The 26,016-nt window shown below is 43.2% G+C and overlaps 1 protein-coding gene across 3 annotated transcripts in view; it reads left to right on the plus strand.

The window, feature by feature from the left end:
- The first annotated feature begins 13,394 nt into the window (after window positions 1-13,394).
- The window catches only part of dnaaf11 (dynein axonemal assembly factor 11), a 62,930-nt gene continuing 50,308 nt past the window's right edge, over window positions 13,395-26,016 (plus strand). For 2 of the 3 annotated variants that reach the window (XM_029641970.2, XM_065013321.1), the window contains exons 1-6: window positions 13,395-13,489; window positions 13,799-13,966; window positions 14,140-14,217; window positions 14,475-14,647; window positions 16,063-16,307; window positions 16,495-16,668. In XM_029641970.2, the coding sequence (XP_029497830.2) occupies window positions 13,480-13,489; window positions 13,799-13,966; window positions 14,140-14,217; window positions 14,475-14,647; window positions 16,063-16,307; window positions 16,495-16,668 (848 nt within the window). In that variant the 5' untranslated portion in view covers window positions 13,395-13,479. The remainder of the gene's footprint in view (window positions 13,490-13,798; window positions 13,967-14,139; window positions 14,218-14,474; window positions 14,648-16,062; window positions 16,308-16,494; window positions 16,669-26,016) is intronic. The other variant, XM_029641971.2, reaches the window with a different exon arrangement.

Below are 26,016 nucleotides of genomic sequence, written 5' to 3' on the forward strand. Positions count from 1 at the left end.
ACACTACATGAACAAAAGTATGTGGACACCTGCTTGTTGTTAATCTCATTCCAAAATCATGGGCATTAATATGGAGTTGGTCCCCCATTGCTGCTACAACCGCCTCCACTCTTCTGGGAAGGCTTTCCACTAGATGTTGGAACATTGCTTCCATTCAGCCACAAGAGCATTAGTGAGGTCGGGCACTGATGTTGCGCGATTAGGCCTGACTCGCATTCGGTGTTCCAATTCATCCCAAAGGTGTTCAATGGGGTTGAGATCAGAGCTCTGTGTAGGCCGGTCAAGTTCTTCCACAACGATCTCGACAAACCATTTCTGTATGGACCTCGCTGTGTGTACGGGGGCATTGTCATGGTGAAACAGGAAAAGGCATTCTCCAAACTGTTGCCACAAAGTTGGAAGCATAGAATCATGTAAAATGTCATTGTATGCTATAGCATTAATATTGCCTGAACCATGTAAAACAGCCCCAGACCATTTTTCCTCCTCCGTCAAACTTTACAGTTAGCAATATGCATTCGGGCAGGTAGCATTCTCCTGGCATCCACCAAACCAGATTCGTCCATTGGACTGCCAGATGGTGAAGCGTGATTTATCACTCCAGAGAACGAGTTTCCACTGCTCCAGAGTCCAATGGCGGCGAGCTTGCACCACTACAGCCGATGCTTGGCATTGTGCATGGTGATCTTTGGCTTGTGTGCAGCTGCTCGGCCATGGAAACCCATTTCATGAAGCTCCTGATGAACAATTCTTGTGCTGACTAACCATTTATATGCACTACGCGCTTCAGCACTCTGCAGTCCCGTTCTGTGAGCTTGTGTGGCCTACCACTTCGCGGCTAAGCCATTGTTGCTCCTAGACATTTCCACTTCACAATAACAGCACAAACAGTTGACCAGGGCATGTCTATCAGGGCAGAAATTTGATGACCTGACTTATTGGAAAGGTGGCACCCAATGACGGTGCCACGTTGAAAGTCACTGAGTTTTTCAGTACGGACCATTCCACTGTCAATTTTTGTCTATGGAGATTTCATGGCTGTGTGTTTGATTTTATTCCCCTGTCAGCAACGGGTGTGACTGAAATAGCCGAATCCATTAAGTTGAAGGGGTGTACACATAATTATGGCCATGTAGTGTACCAGCAGATAACAATTGATGTCCAGTGAGAGTTTGAGATGTACGGGGGAAATGAGCCAAAAATGATACTTATTTTGGTAAGGGTACTAAAAGCAATATACAAATTAAATAAATCAACACATTATTATTTCATCACCTGATCTGATGAGATGTAATTCTGCTGAACTGGCTGATCTGAAGTTAACATTTTGTTCATGTTTGCAACTATAGTTATTTTGAGTGTGTTTGAGAAGTACAATGCAATCTCTATCTCCGATAATAATCAAAAACATCCAAAAACAGTAAGTTATGTTGAACTTTGTCACCACACCGAAGTTGACACATTGTTTGATTTGGGAGAAATGCATTGCTATAGGAAGCAATAGCTACATGGAATCTCTCGTCATTGATTACTTTTACAGCTGTGGTAGTTGGATAACACACTGGTAATAAAAACAAATGTATATTTTGTTGATAAAGCGTAACACAGGAATATATTCAATCTCTCTTCCCCCTTCAACAGCTAAAATTGATGAATTAGTTTTCACTCCTCAATCTACACACAATACCCCATAATGACAAAGCAAAAACAGGTAATTAGACATTTTTGCAGATTTATAAAATAATAAAAACTAAAATATTACATTTACATAAAGATTCTGACCCTTTACTCAGTACTTTGTTGAAGCACCTTTGGCAGCGATTACAGCCTTGAGTCTTCTTGGGTATGATGCTACAAACTTGGCACACCTGTATTTGGGAAGTTTCTCCCATTATTTTCCGCAGATCCTCTCAAGCTCTGTCAGGTTGGACAGGGAGCTTCTTTGCACAGCTATTTTCAGGTCTCCCCAGAAATGTTAGATCGGGTTCAACTCCGGGCTCTGCTGGGCCACTCAAGGACATTCAGAGACTTGTCCCGAAGCCAGTCCTGCTTTGTCATGGCTGTGTGCTTAGGGTCATTGTCCTGTTGGAAGGTGAACCTTCGCCCCAGTCTGAGGTCCTGGGTGCTCTGGAGCAGGTTTTCATCAAGGATCTCTCTGTACTTTGCTCCTGACAATTCTCCCAGTCCACCATGATGAACTGACCATGCTTCGCCATATTGATGGTGCCAGGTTTCCTCCAGACATGATGCTTGGCATTCAGGTCAAAGAGTTCAATCTTGGTTTCATCAGACCAGAGAATCTTGCTTCTCATGGTCAGAGTCCTTTGGGTGACTTTTGGAAAACTCCAGGGGGCTGTCATGTGCCTTTTACTGAAGAGTGGCTTCAGTTTGGCTACTCTACCATAAGGGCCTGATTGGTGGTGTCACGGATCCCTCTGGAACTTTCATCACGCACACCTGTCCCCTATTCCCACGGATGAGTATTTGTATATATGTGCCCTTTGGTTTCTGTTGGGGGTCGATTATTGTTACAATATCCGTTGGTGCGTGTGAATACCTGTGTGGTGTGTTTTGGGCTTTCGTGCCCTTGTGGATTGCATAGATGATTACCGGCCTCGTCCCATGTCTTAATCATTGTGTGCATGTTTATTTATTCAAGGTACTCCTCGCTCTTTTGTTTGGGTTTCAACTCTGTGTTTTTGTTACGTGTTTGTTTGGCGTTCTTCCCTGTGCACTTACACAGCACGCATTCCTGCGTCTGTCTCCCGAATCCTTTATGCCAGAGTGACAGAATAATCGACCATTAAGGGAGACAGCGGGAATGGCCCATCCGACTACGCTGTGACTGGTCCGTCCGGCACCGCCGCAACTTCGGCAGCTGCAACTGGGTCGTCCGACGTCGCCACAACTGGCCCGTCCGACGCCACTGCTACTGGTCCGTCCGACGCCGCCGCTACTTCGGCATTGTCAACTGGCCCGTCCGACAACGACGCAACTTTGGCAGCTGCATCGGGTCCTGATGGACCTGCACTGCGTTCCTGTGATCATCCTCAAGACCGGTGTCGTTGCGCTGGGGGTACTGTCACGGATCCCTCTGGAACTTTCATTGTGCACATCTGGCCCCACACCTGGCCCACACCTGGCCCCTACGTGACACATGTATTGTTCTAATGATTAAGGGGCTCGTCCCGGGTGATAATCATTGTGCGATTGTGTATTTATTCAAGGTACTCCTTGCTCTTTTGTTGTGTTTTGTATAGTGTTTGTTTGGTCTTTGTGCCTGTACATGGCACGCTGTAATTTTGGTAAATAAAAACCCCTATTACGCATTCTTGCGCCTGCCTCCCGGCCCTTTATGCCAACGTGACCGGAGTGCTACAGAGATGGTTGTCTGTCTGGTAGGTTGGAGCTCTGTCAGAGTGACCATCGGCCTCAGTCTGGCTGGACAGCCAGCTCTAGGAAGCGTAGTGGTGGTTCCAAATTTCTTCCTTTTAAGAATGATGGAGGCCCCTGTTCTTGGGGACCTTCAATGCTGCATTTTTTGGTACCCTTTCCCAGATCTGTGCCTTGACTCAATCCTGTCTTGGAGCTATACGAACAATTCCTTCAACCTCATGGCTTGGTTTTTGCTCTGACATGCAGTGTCAACTGGTGGGACCTTATATAGGCAATTGTGTGCCTTTCCAAATCATGTCAAATCAATTGACTTTACCACAGCTGGACTCCAATCAAGTTGTAAAAACATCTCAGAGATGAGCAATGGAAACAGGATGCACCTGAGCTCAATATTGAGTCTCGTAGCAAAGGGTCTGAATACTTATGTAAATAATATTTATTTTTTTGCTAAAATGTATAAAAACCTGTTTTAGATTTTGTTACCTTTCTTGCCTTGCCTCTAGACCGTAGTCGGGATGGCTCAGGGGAGCCTTCACTTGCTAGCTCCAGGGCCAGAGCAATTTACAGATGCGCTGTGGTAATTCCCACATTTGGGGATCTTATCCGCTGCTAATGACGAGCAAGTCTGGAATTCCACTGAAGTAGTTAGCTTTTATTAAAACTTGTACATCATTTGAAGTAGTCCTAATGACAAAATAAAATAGTGAGCTAATGGAATAAAAAGAACGTGGCTCACATTCCGGCTACATCCCCGTCACACACAATTGCATTCAAAACCGAAAGTTAACTTACTAAGTTACCCATAATGCACTTCAGTGTTTTAAAGCTATACCCAATACATATAATATAAAACTGTCACAATTTACAGTCCCACCTGCATCAGTGTGTTTTGTTCTTTTTTTGGGCTATAATAATGCAGCAATAAAAATGTTTAATGTCCCAGAACTGGTTAGGTGGTCTTTTGTTCCTCTTTGGCCTCCCTGTGGGAGTTTGACCGAAAGCAGGGCGAGTAACAGTCCATGCTTGGCCTTGATGCATTATGCTACCCCCCACTAGACTGAACTCCATCTGGTGTCGCCGACCAACTCAAAAAAGAAGTGGTATCAGAAGCATTCTTGCCATATTGTTTTTTGGCATGCTCCACAGACTGACCCAGCACTTCCCTTGCAATCTGGTGAGCAAGTTCCAATATGTCTCGTAGCTGTGCCACACACTGTGGATGCGTCTTGGCGTGATCGTGATCGAGTGGCAAGCCAGCCACCAGCTCGATGGGTTCTGTTACTTCTCTTCCAAGGAGCATCATGTTTGGAGTAAACCCTGTTGAGCTGTGCTTTGTTGCTCTATAGGCCATCACAGTGAATGGAATCATGAGGTCCCAGTCCCAATGACGATTGCGGCCTGAAATGGGTTGTGTGAGTCTGTTCGATTCCTAACAGTTCATACATTCTTTGGAAGACTTCAGACTCGAAGTTGGAGCCTTGATCGCTGTGGAGTGTCTGTTGGGCTCAATAGCAGCATACCCATTCAGCTGTCAGAACTTCAGCCACTGTCACGGCTTGATAGTTTGGCAGAGGGTAGGCTTCCATCCACTTTGTGAAATAATCTTGAACCACCAATATGTAGCGATTGTAGTGTTCCGTCTCATTCATGGGGCCCATGAGATCAATGGCTATCCTCTCCATGGGTACTCCCACACGGACAGTGCCCAAAGGTGCTTGGGGCTTCCTCGAAGGTCTGGCTTTAGCGGTACAGCTCGCACATGTACGACACCATAGTGTGACATCCTCTCTCATTCGGTACCAGTAGTATCTTGTCTGCAGCCGGGCAAGTGTCCGTTCCACGCCAAAGTGACCAGCTACTGGGCCATCCTGCATCTGCTTCATGATGTCCGTTCGGGAACACTTGAGGTAGGAGTATCTGTGGGTAACTCAGAGAATGCTGTCCTTGACATACAGTCTCTTCCACTGGCTCGAATAGTCCTTAGACGCTGGCCCGAAAGGCAACACATCTCCCCACGATGGGTTTTCCTGTCCTTCCTTGAGCCGTCTCTTGATGGGGCCTATATCAGAGTCAGCCATCTGAGCTTGACGTAATTCCTCAGTAGTCCATCCATGGAACAGAACAATGTCACTTGCGTCGGTGAGGCGAATCTTTTCCACGTCCGACTTGTCATCTTCACTCTCCCGATGACCCAACTCCACGTTGACGGAAGCTCTAGAAGCTGGCGGTGGCGTCCTGGACGATGTATGACCTTGAAGTTATACTCCCCAAACTTCTCGAGCCACCTTGCCAGTTGACCTTCTGGTTCCTTCATCCTTATGTGCCACCAAAGGCTGCTGTGGTGGGTGCGCACGATGAAGGGTCTTCTGAGCAGGTATTGACGCAGGTGTGTAGTAAACTCCACTACTGCCATTAGCTCCCTCCGTGTGGTATAATATGTGGTATAATAATTTTGCTCGGGGGGGGGACAACTGCCGGCTCCCATACGCTAGTACGTGTTCCTCACCATCCTGCATTTTGGGAAAAGACGGCTCCAATGACGAAGTTGCTGGCATCTGTATCGAGGATGAGGTCGCCGCTGTCGAGTGGATATCCCAAGATGGGAGCAGTGGTGATTAGCTTCTTTAATTGTTTGAATGTTTGTTTGAATGCCTCCTGGCACTCTGGCGTCCAACGGAAACAAGCATGCTTCTTTGTAAGCTCATGAAGGGGCTTGGCTACAGTAGCGAAATCTTTGACAAATCGTCGGTAGTAGGAGGCCAGGCCGATGAACTGACGGACTTCTGAAATGCAGGTAGGCTGGGGCCATTCTTGGACTTTAAGAATTTTCTGGTGATCTGTGGCTATGCCATGTTCGGAAACTATGTGCCCAAGGTGGGTTACCTGTCGGCGGAAGAGACAGCACTTGGAGGGTTTCAATTTTAGGTTGGCTTGGTGTAGCCGATTGAACACGTCGCAGGTGCATTGCAGAGCAAAAAGGCATCACATTCCACTCAAAGAGGCCCTTCCTGCTGCAGAAAGCTTTACGGGCCCTGGGAGTAAGCTCTACCTGCCAGTAGCCTGACGAAGTCCAAAGTGCTAAACCATTTGGCCGTCGACAGGGTATCGAGAGTGTTTTGGATACGAGGAAGAGGATATGCATCCTTATCAGTACGCTCATTTAGACCACTGTAGTCCACTCATAGACGGTATGTCTGGTCCTTTTTGCGTACCATGCCTATCGGTGGAGCCCAGCTGCTGTGACTTGGAGAGGCTACTCCAGTTTCAAGACATTGCTGGATCTGCTCGTCTGCATTGAGCTGCTTTTCGAATGCCATCCGTCGTGGTTGCTGCTTCACAAGAGCCCCACGTCTGAATGTCATGCTGTACAAGACTAGTGTGAGCAAGATCAGTGGGTCCAATAGAGAAGACATCCCCGTAGGAACTACGGATTTGACCCAACCCACAACGTTCGTCCGCACTTAGCGCAGTAGAGCTTTCTGTATATATCAACTGTAAGTGATCAGGAACCGCTGGGGAGATGAGACTAGTTTGTGGTGAAATGGAAGAAGTATCAGTGGGCTGAACAACATCTGCTGCCTGGAGGAATCTGGCGATATCGCCCTTTTTTACTTTCACTGACTCTGTTCCTGGGTTGGGGATTTGATTCTTGGCCTGTGTGTCAACCACAACCCGTGGCACCAGTAGACGGTGCTTCTCAATGAATCCTTTAGTTGGGCTTAGCACCATGTCGCCTCTGACAGGATCATGGGAAGTAGGCGTTCCACGGCACAATGCATTCACACCCCAATTCGAGAATGGCTGTGAGTGCTATTCTTACAACACGCACTTTCGGTCTGTTCTTCAGGTTGAAGTACGGCACCTGTTCACCAACAGCACAATCAAGGCGAAATCAAGGCGTGCCCGTGACTGCTCCAGGAATGGATGACCGAGGATGGCTTTGGCGTTCTCTGCCCTGTCTGCAACGATAAAGTTGACACTCACTGTGACCGTGCCAACCTGAATGGGCAGATTAACTTCTCCAAAGACTTTGACATTTACAGGACCAATGCCCTGTCGTAACAGCACCAAGGCAGCGCATTTATCCATGCCCCGCTGTCCAAAGAGCACATACCTCCATATTGTACATTAGTAGGTGGATACACATTTCGGGACCTGTACCCTTGACACTGAGCAGGTGTGTTTTGGCTCTTGGTGGAATTGGGCGACTCGGGGCATGCCCGCAGCTTAGCTGGCGTCCTTGGTGATCGACAGCTCCGTTTCATGTGCCCAATGCCTTGGAAGTTGTGGCATCTGATTTCGTTCCAATTTGTATTTTTGCACTCACCAGTCTTTGGTTTGTGTGGCTTGAAGCTGGACTTTGGAGGTTTCTGACTCCGCTCTACAGGTGGTGTATTCCAACTCTTGCCTTAATCTCCGCTGTGGTCGATTAATTCCCATAAGGTAGCTGCTCTGGCTCTCCCCTCTGTAGACTGCACACCAGACTGCAATAGTTGTAACACTGTTAGCTGCTCGCATGGTGGTTTTGTGCCTGTGGGTGACCTCGTATGCTCGTGCCAATGAGGGTGTGCCCTTCTCCAGTGGCTTCTGCACAATGCCGGCGTCTCCCAGTGAATACCTCCACACTGATAGAATCCTGTTCTGGCTCGGGGCGATCTGCATACACAATGGATACTTTCTCATAAATGTCACCTCTCAATACATGCAGTGATTCACCTGGTTTGCGCACTCTCTGCCTCAACTCAATGCCAATGTTAGCTGCATGCTCCGATGCTGGCCCGTAGGCCGAGTCCACCTCCCCCACTATGCGTGAGTAGTCCCAACGGGAAGACTTAGGGTTCTTGTGGACCACAGCCCCTGCAGCACCCACTAAACAGAATCTCAGCTGGACTAATATTGTCCTTTCTGACCAGTGATTAGCTCTAGCACAGCTCTCAAAGCGATGTAAGAACTCTCTCCATGAGCCCAAACCATCAAATTGACCTGGTCATAGTGTATGGATCCTCTCCTTCTGAGTAGCGTATTCGTCCTCACTGTCTGATGAGATATCATAATGTACACGCCGGGGCTGCCTGCCATGGGAACTGGATCTTGCTCGCCTGGGGTGAGACTGTATGTTTTCAGAACAGTACATTTCATTACCTTCACTGGGCAGAGCATCACTCCGAATACATCCATGCCTGTCCTGCAACTGTGAACGGTGATTTTCCACAGGAGGCATAACTGGAGGGGAGGGCAGAGCTGCTGTGATCCTGTGTGGGTGATAGGAGTAAACAGCATCTACAGGGGTACTCGCTGCATAGAGTCTGTGTTTGGCAGAGTTGAAAGGGTTAGTGCATGGAGTATGCAGCATTTCAGTAGTTGGTTGAAACACATTTCCAGTGATTTTTAGGTAAGAAACTATCATGCCAGCTGGCATAGTTTTGGTAGTGACTTAGCTGTGATTCGATTCCACTGTCACCCACATTTCCATTTTTCACTACGTACTTAAATGGATTTGTTTCTCCCTTTGGCCGTTGAGGAGACGTCTTTGCCTCACGGCATGAGTCAGCCATATTAGCTGCGGTGGCCTGCATATTAGCTACCTCTGAACTTGGCATAAATGGATTGCAGTTACTGTTAGCATTTGCAACATTAAATTTGTTCATCCAGTCGGCAAATGAGATTTGTGATTACCTTTCTTCATTCACTGTATTTAGCTACATGAATGGGATTGAGTAGCACGTCGAATCCTCAGGCAAATTATTTCTCGTAATAACATATTTCCTGTGTGTAGCCGCCAATTCACTGCTTTAGCTAGAATGTCAGACACTACTCAGACAATGATGATTAACTTCGTTAGCCCTTAGCTTGTGAAAGTCCAATTCTCTTATTTCTTTTCTCTTTGATATTCCAGGTAGAATGTGAATAACTCACCGATGAGGGCACGATAAATCCCGGACGAGTCCACAATGTTACATTTCTTGCCTCGCCTCCAGACCGTCTTCGCACGGCTCAGGGGAGCCTTGACTTGCTGGCTCCAGGGCCAGAGAAATGTACAGATGCTCTGGGGTAATTCCGACATTTGGGGATCTTATCCACTGCTAATGACGAGCTAGTCTGGAATTCCACTGAAGTAGTTAGCTTTTATTAAAACTTGTACATCATTTGAAGTAGTCCGAATGACAAAATAAAATAGTGGGCTAACCGAGTAAAAAGAGTGTGGCTCACAGTCCAGCTCCATCCCCATCACACACAATTGCATTCAAAACCGAAAGTTAATTTACTAAGTTACCCATAATGCACTTCAGTGTTTTAAAGCTATACCCCTACTTTACCAACAATTTGTCATTATGGTGTATTGTGTGTAGTGATTGCACAATAAAGTGTGGGACTTATTTCCATTGTGTTCCCTATTGTTTTACATGAATACATATACAATTACATACTGTACAAACTGTAAAAAATGCTCAACCTCCAGATGAGTATGAGGGGGGAGTTAACGTACAATTCTTACAAGTTTGTTTAGCTGGTAGCTTATTCTTTAGATGTTTGGAGCTGCTGGTGAACCATAATGTGCAGGCATTATCAAAGTAACACTAGACTAGCGAGTCTTTAGCATGTCCATCCAATTGGTGACAGATTTTCATGCGAATATACTAAATTCTTCATAAAAACAGTATGCCATTTCAGTGTTTCATTTAGGAAAATTTGTTGCGGACAACATGAAAGGGAAGGTTTTTAATTTATTGGCTATTTGAGAAAAGTAATGGACATCCATATGTATTCAGATTCAACCGCAAAAAAGTATTTAGTCAGACACCAATTGTGCAAGTTCTCCCACTTAAAAAGATGAGCGAGGCATTTAATTTTCATCATAGGTACACTTCAACTATAACAGACAAAATGAGAAGAAAAAAAATCCAGAAGATTTTTAATGAATTTATTTGCAAATTATGGTGGAAAATAAGTATTTGGTCAATAACAAAAGTTTATCTCAATACTTTGTTATATACCCTTTGTTGGCAATGACAGAGGTCAAACGTTTTCTGTAAGTCTTCACAAGGTTTTCACACACTGTTGCTGGTATTTTGGCCAATTCCTCCAAGCAGATCTCCTCTAGAGCAGTGATGTTTTGGGGCTGTTGCTGGGCAACATGGACTTTCAACTCCCTCCAAAGATTTTCTATGGGGTTGAGATCTGGAGACTGGCTAGGCCACTCCAGGATCTTGAAATGCTTCTTACGAAGCCACTCCTTCGTTGCCCGGGCGGTGTGTTTGGGATCATTGTCATGCTGAAAGACCCAGCCACGTTTCATCTTCAATGCCCTTGCTGATGGAAGGAGGTTTTCACTCAAAATCTCACGATACATGGCCCCATTCATTCTTTCCTTTACACAGATCAGTCGTCCTGGTCCCTTTGCAGAAAAACAGCCCCAAAGCATGATGTTTCCACCCCCATGCTTCACAGTAGGTATGATGTTCTTTGGATGCCACTCAGCATTCTTTGTCCTCCAAACACGACGAGTTGAGTTTTTACCAAAAAGTTATATTTTGGTTTCATCTGACCATATGACATGCTCTATAGCAACCTTCAGACGGGCCTGGACATGTACTGGCTTTCCCAGGGGGACACGTCTGGCACTGCAGGATTTGAGTCCCTGGCGGCGTAGTGTGTTACTGATGGTAGGCTTTGTTACTTTGGTCCCAGCTCTCTGCAGGTCATTCACTAGGTCCCTCCGTGTGGTTTTGGGATTTTTGCTCACCGTTCTTGTGATCATTTTGACGCCACGGGGTGAGATCTTGCGTGGAGCCCCAGACCGAGGGAGATTATCAGTAGTCTTGTATGTCTTCCATTTCCTAATAATTGCTCCCACAGTTGATTTCTTCAAACCAAGCTGCTTACCTATTGCAGATTCAGTCTTCCCAGCCTGGTGCAGGTCTACAATTTTGTTTCTGGTGTCCTTTGACAGCTCTTTGGTATTGGCCATAGTGGAGTTTGGAGTGTGACTGTTTAGGTTGTGGACAGGTGTCTTTTATACTGATAACAAGTTCAAACAGGTATCATTAATACAGGTAACGAGTGGAGGACAGAGGAGCATCTTAAAGAAGAAGTTACAGGTCTGTGAGAGCCAGAAATCTTGCTTGTTTGTAGGTGACCAAATACTTATTTTCCATCATAATTTGCAAACAAATTCATTAAAAATCCTACAATGTGATTCTCTGGATTTTATTTTCTCATTTTGTCTGTCATAGTTGAAGTGTACCTATGATGAAAATTACAGGCCTCTCATATTTTTAAGTGGGAGAACTTGCACAATTGGTGGCTGACTAAATACTTTTTGCCCCACTGTATATATAAAAATGGTCAAAGACCCCAGCCACTGTTCTCTCTGCTACCACATGGTAAACGGTACCGGAGTGCCAAGTCTAGGTCCAAGAGGCTTCTAAACAGCTTCTACCCCCACTGCTGAACGTTTAATCAAATGGCTACCCAGACTATTTGCATTGCCCCCCCCCCCTCTCTCTCTTTTACGCTGCTGCTACTCTCTGTTATTATCTATGCATAGTCCCTTTAATAACTCTACCTACATGTACATATTACATTGACCCTGTATATAACCTCGCTATTTTTATTTTACTGCTGCTCTTTAATTATTTGTTACTTTTATTTCTTAATGTATTTTCAAAAAAATGCATTGTTGGTTAAGGTCTTGTAAGTAAGCATTTCACTGTAAGTTCTACACCTGTTTTATTTGGCGCGTGTGACAAATGAAATTTGGTTTGATATATATAAAGGAAGAGAAGCTTAGGCCTAACCTCAGAGAGATTGATAGAAATATGCCAGTGGCATGCTGCGACACCAACATGCGTTTATTTATGTCAGATGGCTACTATACAGATATAGACATACAAAAGGAGGCTAATTCATAAATGTTCAATCAGAATATTTTGTTTTAAGATCAGCGCTATATTGATAGATTATAGCAGGAACTCTGGTAGGCCTGAAACAGATTTCCTCACCTCAAGTTCAACTGTCGGAGTCAGTGGGAGCACCGGAGCGCACTGCCTTCATAGGCCTGCAGTAGGTAAAGCTTAATAATATCCCCACCACACCAAACCTTCACAAACCTTTATAATCTTTATTAGGGTAATATTAGAAGCAATTCAAGGAAAAAAAACACACTACCCTCCCCTGTTCCCAATAATAAACCATACAACCCTCCCCAAAGCAACAAAAAAAAAGTTTGAGAATCCTCCCCTATTTTGGACGCCCCCCCACAAAAAAAATAATTACGACTTTGCGTTTGTGGTAACTAGTGACATTTATGTACTCAAGCTCCCGCTGATAGAGAGAAATAGTAATGGCGTCTTTTTGTAGGCACTAACTCCGCCATTTTTCGTTAAAGCCTATAAGCCTATGGGCCAGAAAAGAGTTAAAATATATATATTTTTTAATAAGGCCGGTGGTAAACACAGGCTTAGTTGCTCTTATACGTTTTGTTCTATGAGATAATATTAATCAGCTAATGTCACTATGTGAATTTTGAACAATTTATGTAATTTTTAAAAAGCACATAAAAGGCTTGATAATTCATAAGGGTTGTGTTAACTGACTGATATTATCTCATAGAACAAAACGTATAAAATGTCTTAAACCTCTGTTAACCTCAGACCTTATTTTCGATGTTAATCCCAAAACCCTATTCTTTCCGCATACACTTTCCCCATAGCAATGGCTGAACGAACAAGACGTAACTCAATTTCCGTTTTTTGGGACTACAAGTAAAGGCAAACACTTGTGAGAATGGTCTATAATGGGGGCATAGTGTGGAGTTAAGAACGCAGCAAAGACACGACAGCTAGCGAGGTGCCAATGAGAAGAAAGAAGGGCTCGTCTAGGAATTAAACCCTTGTCATGGACCGCCCACTTGTCAGGGAACGCCCCCTGGGCCCTTGCTGCATTCGGACTACAATTGAAGGGGGCTGACCGCGGGCCAATTGAAAGGAATCCCCTGACTGTGCAAACCGAGCGCACCCGCTGACATCTTCCAAACAGTGTTGGTTTCTAGTAGCAACGCCTGCCAAACAGAAGAGAAGAAAGATGGTCCTGAGTAAGTACAAAGTTGGTTGGCTAATCCCGATAATTTAACAATTATCACTAATGCACAGAATAAATATGGCTAGCGAGTCGTTATTAGACAAAATGGAATGACATCATGGTGCTGTCTTATTTGGTATTCTTCAACTAGCTAAGTTAGCTACTTAACTTGTTCACTTCAGTGATACAAGCAACCGAATAAACTAGCTAGCTAGATAGGTAGCCTAGATAGCATCAACGTGTCACTTGTTGTTTCTACTTTGGTCTACTACAGTAACGTAGCTATACCATTTGCTTCACACCCTTTTTCCATAATCTACAGTCACAGAAGACATGGTACGACGTCGGGCAGAGCATAACAACTGCGAGATCCTTTCCTTAGAGGAGGTGTCTTTGCATCAACAAGATATTGAGAAAATAGAACACATTGATAAGTGGTGCAGGGACCTCAAAATTCTATATCTTCAAAACAATCTCATTCCCAGAATAGGTGATTCTAATTTCTTTACCCGCCCTCTTTTTATAGAATTGCAATTAAATTAACTTTACATTGTTTCATTTAATTGGGGCCTAATCTAACTACCCTATATTTTATATTTGTATTTCATTGACCATCAATGCAATTTCAATATTTAGAAATATGTATTCATTTGCTCTCCACAGAAAATGTATATAGATTGAAAAAGTTGGAGTATCTAAACCTTGCGTTGAACAACGTTGAACTGATCGAAAACCTGGAAGGTTAGTATTTTGTGCACATAGGACAATGTTGTAAAATAGTAGAAGTGGCTATCTGTTTGTATTAATGTAGGCTAAGGAAATTACCAAAAGTCTGTTTTTAATAGCATTTCTCCTCAACCATAGTTTAAATTTACATAAAACAAATCCACCTGTGCTTTGACTCTAAAAATAGCAATTCCATTCTGGCTTTAGAGAATGAAATAGACCAAATAGAGCTTTACTCATACTATTCTTGCCTCCTCAACCCGTTACAACAGGATGTGAGAGTCTCCAGAAGCTGGACCTGACAGTGAATTTTGTGGGCCGGTTGAGCAGTGTGGAGTCATTGAAGAACAACCTCCATCTCCGAGAGCTTTTCCTGGTGGGGAACCCCTGCACTGAGTTTGAGGGCTACAGGCAATACGTTGTGGCTTCACTGCCCCAACTGAAGGTATCAGGAGGGATATAAAATAGAAATGTCAAGTTTTAATGTCACTTTGCACAAGTACAGTGAAATGAAGATCATAAGTTCAAATCTCACTGACGTCGTGCCACAATAAAAAAAATAGATGCTTGCATTATTAATGAATAAGCAAATACATTTCCACGTGTCCTATCTATGCTTGGAGTTAAATACAATGAACCCAAACTAAGCTAGCAGTGTTATTAAAACTCTTATTGAAACAAGTTCTCAGTACTTTATTTAATTACCTTCAAATAACCTATCATTTCCGTACTCAGAACGTTAATAAAAACTCAGGACAATTTTCAGGTAACCATCGTAAAATGTTCTCAGAACCTCCCAACAACCTAAAAAGTAACATTTCCAGAACAGGCGAAATGTTCACTTCCTTTCTCTTAAAAAAACATTCAGTTTTACAAGTCAGGAAACTTATGGCTTCGTTCCCAGAACCAATTGGAAACCAAAAACTTCCAAGGAAGCAAATGTGCTAACTGGGCTTCAAATATACACTGAGTACACTAAACATTAGGAACACCTTACTAAATTTGAGTTACCCCCCCCCCCCCTTTTGCCCTCAGAATAGCCTCAATTCGTTGGGGTGTGGTCTCTACGAGGTGTTGAAAGCGTTACACAGGGATGCTGGCCCATGTTCACTCCAATGTTTCCCACAGTTGTCAAGTTGGCTGGATGGCCTTTGGGGGATGGACCATTCTTGATATACACGGGAAAATGTTGAAGTGGAAGAACCCATGAGCGTTGCAGTTCTGGCACCTACTACCATACCCCGTTCAAAGGCACTTACATCTTTTGTCTTGCCCATTGAATGACACACATGCACAATCAATGTCTCAGTTGTTTCAAGGCTTAAAAATAATGTTTTAACCTGTCTCTTCCCCTTCATCTACACTGATTGAAGTGGATTTAGCAAGTGATGTCATAGTATCCCTGCACATTGTATATATGGTACTTGAACTGACCCAGTATATAGTATGCTTACTTACCCTATCCTGTTCATCATCTTCTTATTTTTACATCTTGTTTGTTTTTGTTCTACCTTTAACATTTTTGTTGTATTACATTGTTATTGATTACTGTGCTGTTGGGGTTAGCGCTTGCAAGAAAGGCATTTCACTGTACTTGTGCATGTGACATTGAAACCTGGATTCATCTGGTAAGTCTGTCATGGAAAAAGCAGATATCCTTAAAGTTTAGTACACTCGGTGTATGCCTTTAACAGATACTTTTATCCAAAGCGACTCACAGTAGTGTCCATGCATTTTCTTAAAAGATATGCGCAAAAACACACACACACACACACACACAAAATCGCTAGTCTAGCATGTACTTGCTCGCCTGGAGATAGCCTAGCATGGTAGGGGAAATATTTTTTACATTTTTTGCAGTATCTGGATGGGAAAGAGATTGGGAGGTCGGAAAGGATCCGAGCCAGACAAGGCCTAGATGAGGTAAGGAGGCGGATTCGGCAGCAGGAGCAGGATTACCTGCAGAAGAGAGCGAGTGAGAAAGAGGAGGCCCAGAGAGAGGGAGGAGAGGTGCAGCGGGGGCCGAAAAGGGAAAGCCACTCCTCTGTTAAAGCGAAGAATCCTGGCTTTGATGGTCGCTGGTACACTGACATCAACAACACCATGTATGTTCAAGCTTTCCACCTTGATTTGATGTAGAACAGCAGGGATAACTGGTGTATCTGTGGAGTAACCCTAACCTCATCTGAAGTTATTGAATCAGCCCGATACTCTATTTCAGTTCACTATCAATCACTCAGTTTTATGAAATGTTTTTAATAACTCTGAAGAGTTTTGTTTATTGATCTATAGCCCTGTGCATGAAGAAAACAAGGAGATCCAAGGGAGAGAGGAGAAAGAGAAGACAAGCTGCCTTTCTTCAGAAGACCAGGAGAGGGAGTTTTGGGAGAAACCTTGTGCCTATACTCCAGAGTCACGCCTGGAGGCTCACCGCCACCTTGACGAGAAGAAAAAGGCAAAAGAAAGGTAGGTAAACAGCCAACAATTCTAGGGAGAGCGAATGTTTTTGTAATGTTACTCGTAATGCTCCCCTACTGTTTGAGTGTACAGTTGTCCCTTAGAATGTTCCCCTATCTATATTATCAAAAACTTTTGAATGTTTTGCTGTTAAAGTTAGGAGACCATTCCCTTCATATCAAGCAGAACTTATCTAGAATGTGGTTACAATGTCCTCAGAATATACAACATGAATGTTCTAGATGCGTTTTATGGGTTTGTAGCATGTGTCCAGTTTTCTGAGGGTTAGGAGAATATTCCATCAACGTCCCACCAAACATGTACAGAACATGGTTGACATATTCTCAGAATATAAGATATTAATGTTCTAGACACGTTTCACGAGAACGTAGGAAAATGTGTCTGTATCAGTTGTCAGGATGTCGACAGTCCCAAAGAGTCGTTCTCCCCCACAAAAAAATATTCATTTTACATCACACCTTGTTACTGTTGCTGAGCCAGTCAAGGCCCTGATTGGTGAACCACTGATAGCTTTTTGTCTGTTGGGAAGGTTTGGGATACTCTCACACACAGTGCTTTCAACACAGTTTTTTCAACTTAAATATTTTACACACTTTGATATACATGATTACATTGTGCATGTTCATTTATACAGTAATTATTATTCAACATGGGTTACACCAAATTTGAGGGATTTCTGTACAGTTGTCTAATGTTGGTTGGGGCACAGTAACCTGTTTTAATGATACTCCTGAATCACAATGATCAATAAAAGTTTTTGTTGAGTGTACTTTTAACAGAGCTCAGATTTACTTTGAAGTACATTCCCCCTATTGCTTACAGCCTTACACCTATCAAGTTGTTTCAGATCTACACAAGTGCCTAGGGAGGAGGGTTTAGAGTTTGCTTCTGGATAGGGCCTAACTGTACTTGCCCAATAAGCACATGCCCTAGAGCAGGGTTTCCCAAACTCGGTCCTCTGGACCCCAAGGAGTTTTTGTTTTTTTCGCTACGCAGCTGAGTCAAATAAAAAACTAATCATCAAGCTTTGATAATTTGAAACAGCTATGTAGTGTTAGCAAAAACCAAATTGTGCACCCCTTGGGGTCCTGAGGGCCGGGATTGGGAAACACTGCCCTAGAGATATCCCTTATTGGTAGTGGCGAGAGCTTTTGTCATTGGTGATGTTGGCCTGCCTGGGTTCGAGACCCGCTAGGGGAGTCACCCTACTCGCACATTCTTCGCAATATATGTTACAGTTATGCCACGTTCACCTGCTAGTTGGAACTAGGAAACTCAGAAATGTTCGACTTGATAACTGGTTCTATGTGCCGCGTTCAACAAATTAACAAGTTGTACATTTCCGAGTTTCCTAGTTCTAACTAGCATGTGAATGAACCCTCTGTGTGTGGTGTCAGGAAAATAACCTCACACTCAACGTCAACAAAACTAAGGAGATGATTGTGGACTTCAGGAAACAGCAGAGGGAACACCCCCCTATCCACATCAATGGAACAGTAGTGGAGAGGGTAGCAAGTTTTAAGTTCCTCGGCATACACATCACAGACAAACTGAATTGGTCCACTCACACAGACGGCATCGTGAAGAAGGCGCAGCAGCGCCTCTTCAACCTCAGGAGGCTGAAGAAATTCGGCTTGTCACCAAAAGCACTCAAACTTCTACAGATGCACAATCGAGAGCATCCTGGCGGGCTGTATCACCGCCTGGTACGGCAACTGCTCCGCCCTCAACCGTAAGGCTCTCCAGAGGGTAGTGAGGTCTGCACAACGCATCACCGGGGGCAAACTACCTGCCCTCCAGGACACCTACACCACCCGATGTTACAGGAAGGCCATAAAGATCATCAAGGACATCAACCACCCGAGCCACTGCCTGTTCACCCCGCTATCATCCAGAAGGCGAGGTCAGTACAGGTGCATCAAAGCTGGGACCGAGAGACTGAAAAACAGCTTCTATCTCAAGGCCATCAGACTGTTAAACAGCCACCACTAACATTGAGTGGCTGCTGCCAACACACTGACACTGACTCAACTCCAGCCACTTTAATAATGGGAATTGATGGGAAATGATGTAAATATATCACTAGCCACTTTAAACAATGCTACCTTATATAATGTTACTTACCCTACATTATTCATCTCATATGCATACGTATATACTGTACTCTATATCAGACTGCATCCTTATGTAATACATGTATCACTAGCCACTTTAACTATGTCACTTTGTTTACATACTCATCTCATATGTATATACTGTACTCGATACCATCTACTGTATCTTGCCTATGCTGCTCTGTACCATCACTCATTCATATATCCTTATGTACATATTCTTTATCCCCTTACATTGTGTATAAGACGTAGTTTTGGAATTGTTAGTTAGATTACTTGTTGGTTATTACTGCATTGTCGGAACTAGAAGCACAAGCATTTCGCTACACTCGCATTAACATCTGCTAACCATGTGTATGTGACAAATAACATTTGATTTGATTTGATGCAGCACCACAACACACCTATCTGATCAAATTAAAATGAGTTTATCATTGAAAGATGGGAATCTGTAGGATTTCTCTTGAGCATGAATTATGAACATATTTCCACTACGTAATAAATTATAATTATTTATTAATCCTAGAGGCTCTAGCTGAGCATCTCAAAGAGAACTCTCCATAGGGGGAATGCACTTTGAAGTAAATCTCAGCTCTATTAAAAGTACACTCAAGAAAATGTTTATTGATCATAGTGATTCAGGAGTATCATTAAAACAGGTTAACATGCCCCACCAACATTAGACAACAATACAGAAAGCCCTTACATTTCTGAAATAAGTAACTAAGATCAATAATGAGTATATTAAGATAAACTGATACCTGCCAAGGACGTGGTGGCATAGCAGGAAGATCAGAGTACTGTGAACCAAGAGGTTGTGTGTTCAAATCCCAGGTGAGTAATAATTACTGTATAAATGAACCTTCACAATTTAATCATATGTCAATTGAAAGTGCTGTTTTTGTGTGTCCCTAACTTTGCCAACAGACAAAGAGTTGTGAATGGATCAGTGGTTCACTAATCAGGGCCTTGATGGGCTCGGCAGCAGTGACAAGGTCTGATGTGTATTGATTTGACATTTTCTTTGTGGTCTTTGGGACCATCAGGCGACATCCTCACAACTGATAAACAGAAATGTTCCTGCAACGTCCCATGAAGCGTGTCTAGAACATTAATATCTTATATTCTGAGAACATGGCAACCATGTAATGTGAATGTTTGGCAGAACGTTGATGGAATATTCTCCTAAAGACCTAATGAGACTCTTAGCGGAACATTCTCTGAAGTTGTGGGGACGTTTGTTGATAGCTGGGTACACTCATCTACAAATAATCCAATATGTTATAGGCCGCCGCTTTCTATGGCTCTGTCTCTCTGTCCGTCCGTCTATCATATACAGTGCATTCGGAAAGTATTCAGACCCCTTGACTTTTTCCATATTTTGTTACGTTAGTCTTATTCTAAAATGGATTACATTTGTTTTCATTTTTTTTAAATCAAACTACACACAATACCCAATAATGACAAAGCAAAAACAGGTTTTTAGAAATTTCTGCAAAATTATTTAAAAACCATACAAAACTGAAATATTACATTTCCCTAATTATTCAGACACTTTACTCAGTACTTTGTTGAAGCACCTTTGGCAGCGATTACAACCTCCAGTCTTCTTGGGTATGACACTACAAGCTTGCCACACCAGTATTTGAGAAGTTTGTCCCATTCTTCTCTGCAGATCCTCTCAAGCTCTGTCAGTTTGCATGTGTAGCGTCTCTGCACAGATATTTTCAGGTCTCTCCGGAGATGTTCGATCGGGTTCAACTCCGGGCTCTGGCTGGGCCACTCAAGGACATTCAGAGACTTGTCCCGAAGCCAATCCTGCATTGTCTTGGCTGTGTGCTTAGGGTCATTGTCCTGTTGGAAGGTGGACTTTCACCCCAGTCTGAGGTTTTCATCAAGGATCTCTCTGTACTTTGCTCTGTTCATCTTTCCTTTAACCCTGACTAGTTTCCCAGTCCCTGCCGCTGAATAACATCCCACAGCATGATGCTGCCACCACCACGCTTCACTGTAGGGATGGTCCAAGGTTCTTACGTGTCGCTTAGCATTCAGGCCAAAGAGTTAAATCTTTGGTTTTATCAGACCAGAGAATCTTGTTTCTCATGGTCTGAGAGTCCTTTAGGTGTTGTTTGCAAACTCCAAGTGCGCAGTCATGTGCCTTTTAGTGAGGAGTGGCTTCCATCTGGCCACTCTACCGTAAAGGCCTAATTAGTGAAGTGCTGCAGAGATGGTTGTCCTTCTGGAAGGTTCTCCCATCTCCACAGAGGAACTCTGTCAGAGTGACCATCAGGTTCCTTGGTCACCTCCCTGACCAAGGCCCTTTTCCACCAATTGCTCAGTTTGGCCAGGCAGCCAGCTCTAGGAAGAGCCTTGGTGGTTCCAAACTTCTTCCATTTTAAAATGATGGAGGCCACTGTGTTCTCAGGGACCTTCAATATTGCAGAAATGTTTTGGTCTCGGAGCTCAATTGACAATTCTTTGGACCTCATGGCTTGGTTTTTGTTCTGACATGTGGTGTCAACTGTGTGATCTTATGTAGACCGGTGTGTGGCTTTCTAAATCATGAACAGTCAATTGAATTAACCACAGGTGGACTCCAATCAAGTTGTAGAACCATCTCAAGGATGACCAGGATGCACCTGAGCTCAATTTGAGTCTCATAGCAAAGGGTCTGAATACTTACCGTGGGGAGAACAAGTATTTGATACACTGCCGATTTTGAGGTCTGATCATAGGTACACTTCAACCGTGAGCGACGGAATCTAAAACAAAAATCCAGAAAATCACATTGTATGATTTTTAAGTAATTCATTTGCATTTTATTGCATGACAAGTATTTGATACATCAGAAAAGCAGAACTTAATATTTGGTACAGAAACCTTTGTTTGCAATTAACAGAGATCATACGTTTCCTGTTGTTCTTGACCAGGTTTGCACATACTGCAGCAGGGATTTTGGCCCACTCCTCCATACAGGTTTCAGACCTTCTCCAGATCCTTCAGGTTTCGGGGCTGTCGCTGGGCAATACAGACTTTCAGCTCCCTCCAAAGATTTTCTATTGGGTTCAGGTCTGGAGACTGGCTAGGCCACTCCAGGACCTTGAGATGCTTCTTACAGAGTCACTCCTTAGTTGCCCTGGCTGTGTGTTTTGGGTCGTTGTCATGCTAGAAGACCCATCTTCAATGCTCTTACTGAGGAAAGGAGGTTGTTGGCCAAGATCTCGCGATACATGGCCCCATCCATCCTCCCCTCAATACGGTGCAGTTGTCCTGTCCCCTTTGCAGAAAAGCATCCCCAAAGAATGATGTTTCCACCTCCATGCTTCACGGTTGGGATAGTGTTCTTGGGGTTGTACTCATCCTTCTTCTTCCTCCAAACACGGTGAGTGGAGTTTAGACCAAAAATATATATTTTTGTCTCATCAGACCACATGACCTTCTCCCATTCCTTCTCTGGATCATCCAGATGGTCATTGGCAAACTTCAGACGGGCCTGGACATGCGCTGGCTTGAGCAGAGGGACCTTGCGTGCGCTGCAGGATTTTAATCCATGACGGCATAGTGTGTTACTAATGGTTTTCTTTGAGACTCTGGTCCCAGCTCTCTTCAGGTCATTGACCAGGTCCTGCCGTGTAGTTCTGGGCTGATCCCTCACCTTCCTCATGATCATTGATGCCCCACGAGGTGAGATCTTGCATGGAGCCTCAGACCGAGGGTGATTGACCGTCATCTTGAACTTCTTCCATTTTCTAATAATTGCGCCAACAGTTGTTGCCTTCTCACCAAGCTGCTTGCATATTGTCCTGTAGTCCATCCCAGCCTTGTGCAGGTCTACAATTTTATCCCTGATGTCCTTGGTCTTGGCCATTGTGGAGAGGTTGGAGTCTGTTTGAGTGTGTGGACAGGTGTCTTTTATACAGGTAACGAGTTCAAACAGGTGCAGTTAATACAGGTAATGAGTGGAGAACAGGAGGGCTTCTTAAAGAAAAACTAACAGGTCTGTGAAAGCCGGAATTCTTACTGGTTTGTAGGTGATCAAATACTTATGTCATGCAATAAAATGCTAATTATTACTTAAAAATCATACAATGTGATTTTCTGGATTTTTGTTTTAGATTCCGTCTCTCACAGTTGAAGTGTACCTATGATAAAAAATTGCAGACCTCTACATGCTTTGTAAGTAGTAAAACCTGCAAAATCAGCAGTGTATCAAATACTTGTTCTCCCCACTGTATGTAAATAAGGTATTTCTGTTTTTATTTTAATATATTTGCAAACATTTCTCAAAACCGGTTTTCGCTTTTTCATTTTGGGGTATTGTGTGTAGATGGATAAAGAAGAAAAAGGGAAGGGGTCTGAATAGGGGATGCACGATATATCGGTGAACATATCGGAATCGGCTGACATTAGCTAAAAATGCCAACGTCTGTATCGACCCGATGTTTAGTTTAACGCCGATGTGCAAAACCGATGTCAAAGCTGACGTGCATATCTATATAACGTGATGTAATGATGCCACGTAACATTTAGCGCTACACGTGCAACACAGCATTCTTAACCTAGCCCACAATGTCTGCTGTTAGGATCGAGCAGACAACAAGTCCAGCAGTCATTTGAAAGAGTAAGAACATTTCAGCGAGACCACTCAAAAGGGAAATCCATTAAAGCCAAGATAATGGAATTCATTACCCTTGACAATCAACTGTTCTATGTCGTGGGTGATGTTGGCTTTCACCTACTAGTCGGGCACCGGTACACACTACCACACAATTTTTTTAGATGTTGCCCTACCGGAGTTACACAGTAATAGCGTCACTGCTATTAGCTTCATGATATACATACTATTGAACGCCATTTGGGTCTTTACGTGTCAAAAAATATACAGTAGCACTGTCAAAACAAAAAAGCAAACACCGGCCACGAACGATGTGTTTACAATACCGCGTTGGTAATAAAGCATCATTTGTTCAACCGCAACTTCTGGGGTGGCTAGCTTTAGCTTGGTACCAAGTTAGCACCAATACAACCAGTCTGAAAGCAATGACCAGTAGAAACTGCAGTCATTTTCATTATTCTTAGCAAAAATTTAGGAATCCTTGTGAGTAAGTATTAGCTAGGTTGCCACTTGTTGTTCACCTACTGAAATTGAACTTCATGAAAATAAATTGCTAGCCAGCTACTTAACCCTGTTGCCCAAAAGGTAACGTTATAAGCAGCCAGCTAGCGTCATCTGGCTAGCTCGACCGGACCGGGTTATGTGTTGTGAAGCAAGCCACAATAAGGATTAGGCACAATAGTGGAATTTGCTGTTTGCCTTCAAAATAAAAGTATGTCATTGACAGTGATGCAAATTAATTCAAATAGTAGAATTAGGCCATACTTTTATTTTGAAGGCTAACCTCAAAGTCCACTATTGTGGATAATCCTTATTGTGGCTAGCTTCACATAGATGGGTCTGACCACCATTATTCAAATAAGAATGGTCTTATAAATTAGGGTTATTTTAGATGATGACACCTAGCTATATAGTTAGCTAGCCTTTCTAGGGCAGGCGTTCCGCTAGCGGAACCCCTCGACAACATTCCGCTGAAAAGGCAGCGCGCGAAATTCAAAAATATTTTTTATAAATATTTTCTTTCACACATTAACAAGTCCAATACAGCAAATGAAAGATAAACATAAAGTTTATCTACCCATCATGTCCGATTTAAAAAATGCTTTACAGTGAAAGCACAACATATGATTGTTAGGTCATAGCCAAGTCAAAAAAACACACAACCGTTTTTCCAGCCAAAGATAGGAGTCACAAAAAGCAGAAATATAGATCAAATTAATCACTAACCTTTGATGATCTTCATCAGATGACACTCATAGGACATCATGTTACACAATACATGTATGTTTTGTCCAATAAAGTGTATATTTATATCCAAAAATCTCAGTTTACATTGGCGCGTTACGTGCAGTAATGTTTCGATTCCAAAACATCCGGTGATTTTGCAGAAATACTCATAATACACATTGATAAAAGATACAAGTGTTATTCACAGAATTAAAGATAGACTTCTCCTTAATGCAACCGCTGTGTCAGATTTTAAAAAAACTTTATGGAAAAAGCATAATCTCAGAACGGCGCTCAGAGCCCAATCCAGCCAGAGAAATATCCGCCATGTTGGAGTCAACAGAAGTTAGAAAAAACACAAAATTTTCACTTACCTTTGATCTTCATCAGAAGGCACTCCCAGGAATCCCAGTTCGACAATAAATGACTGATTTGTTCCATAAAGTCCATCATTTATGTCCAAATAGCCACTTGTTGTTAGCGTGTTCAGCCCAGTAATCCATCTTCATGAGGTGCGAGCACTTCATCCAGACAGAAACTTGAAAAGTTCCGTTACAGGTTGTAGAAACAAGTCAAACGATGTATGGAATCAATCTTTAGGATGTTTTTAACATAAATCATCAATAAGGTTCCAACCGGAGAATTTCATTGTCTGAAGAAAAGCACTGGAACGAGAGCTAACTCTGTCGGGAGTGCGCGTCACGAGTCTGAGACACTCTGCCAGACCCATGACTCATTCAGCTCCCATTCCCCCCTCCTTTATAGCAGAAACCTGAAACAAGTTTCTATAGACAGTTGACATCTAGTGAAAGCAGTAGGAAGTGCAACTTGACTCCATAGACACTGTATTTGGTAGGCCAAGCTTTGAAAAACTACAGACCTCAGATATGCCACTTTCTGGTTGGATTTTTCTCAGGTTTTCACCTGCCATATGAGTTCTGTTATACTCACAGACATCATTCAAACAGTTTTAGAAACTTCAGAGTGTTTTCTATCCAATATGCATATATTAGCATCTGGGACAGAGGAGGAGGCAGTTCACTCTGGGCACGCTATTCATCCAAAAGTGAAAATGCTGCCCCCTATCCCAAAAAGGCTAGCTAACTATAGCTACTGAAACAGATTGTCATTTTGCTATGTTTTTGGGGAAGAACATTATTTGCATCCAAACGGCTAGCTTAAAAAAAGAAAATACTTTACCAGCATCATAGCATAGCATAGCATAGCATACAAGTGATAGCATACAAGTGATACTGTAATCCATTTCCAAAGACTACGTAAAAAATGTATTAACGCATTAAATTATTATGTGACGTGCAGTCATATTCAGGTCCTGATTGGTCAACAAGCTAATTGGACACGTCAAAATATGTTATTTGA

The sequence above is a fragment of the Oncorhynchus nerka genome, linkage group LG9b (genome assembly GCF_034236695.1).
Source record: "Oncorhynchus nerka isolate Pitt River linkage group LG9b, Oner_Uvic_2.0, whole genome shotgun sequence".
NCBI lineage: Eukaryota > Metazoa > Chordata > Actinopteri > Salmoniformes > Salmonidae > Oncorhynchus > Oncorhynchus nerka.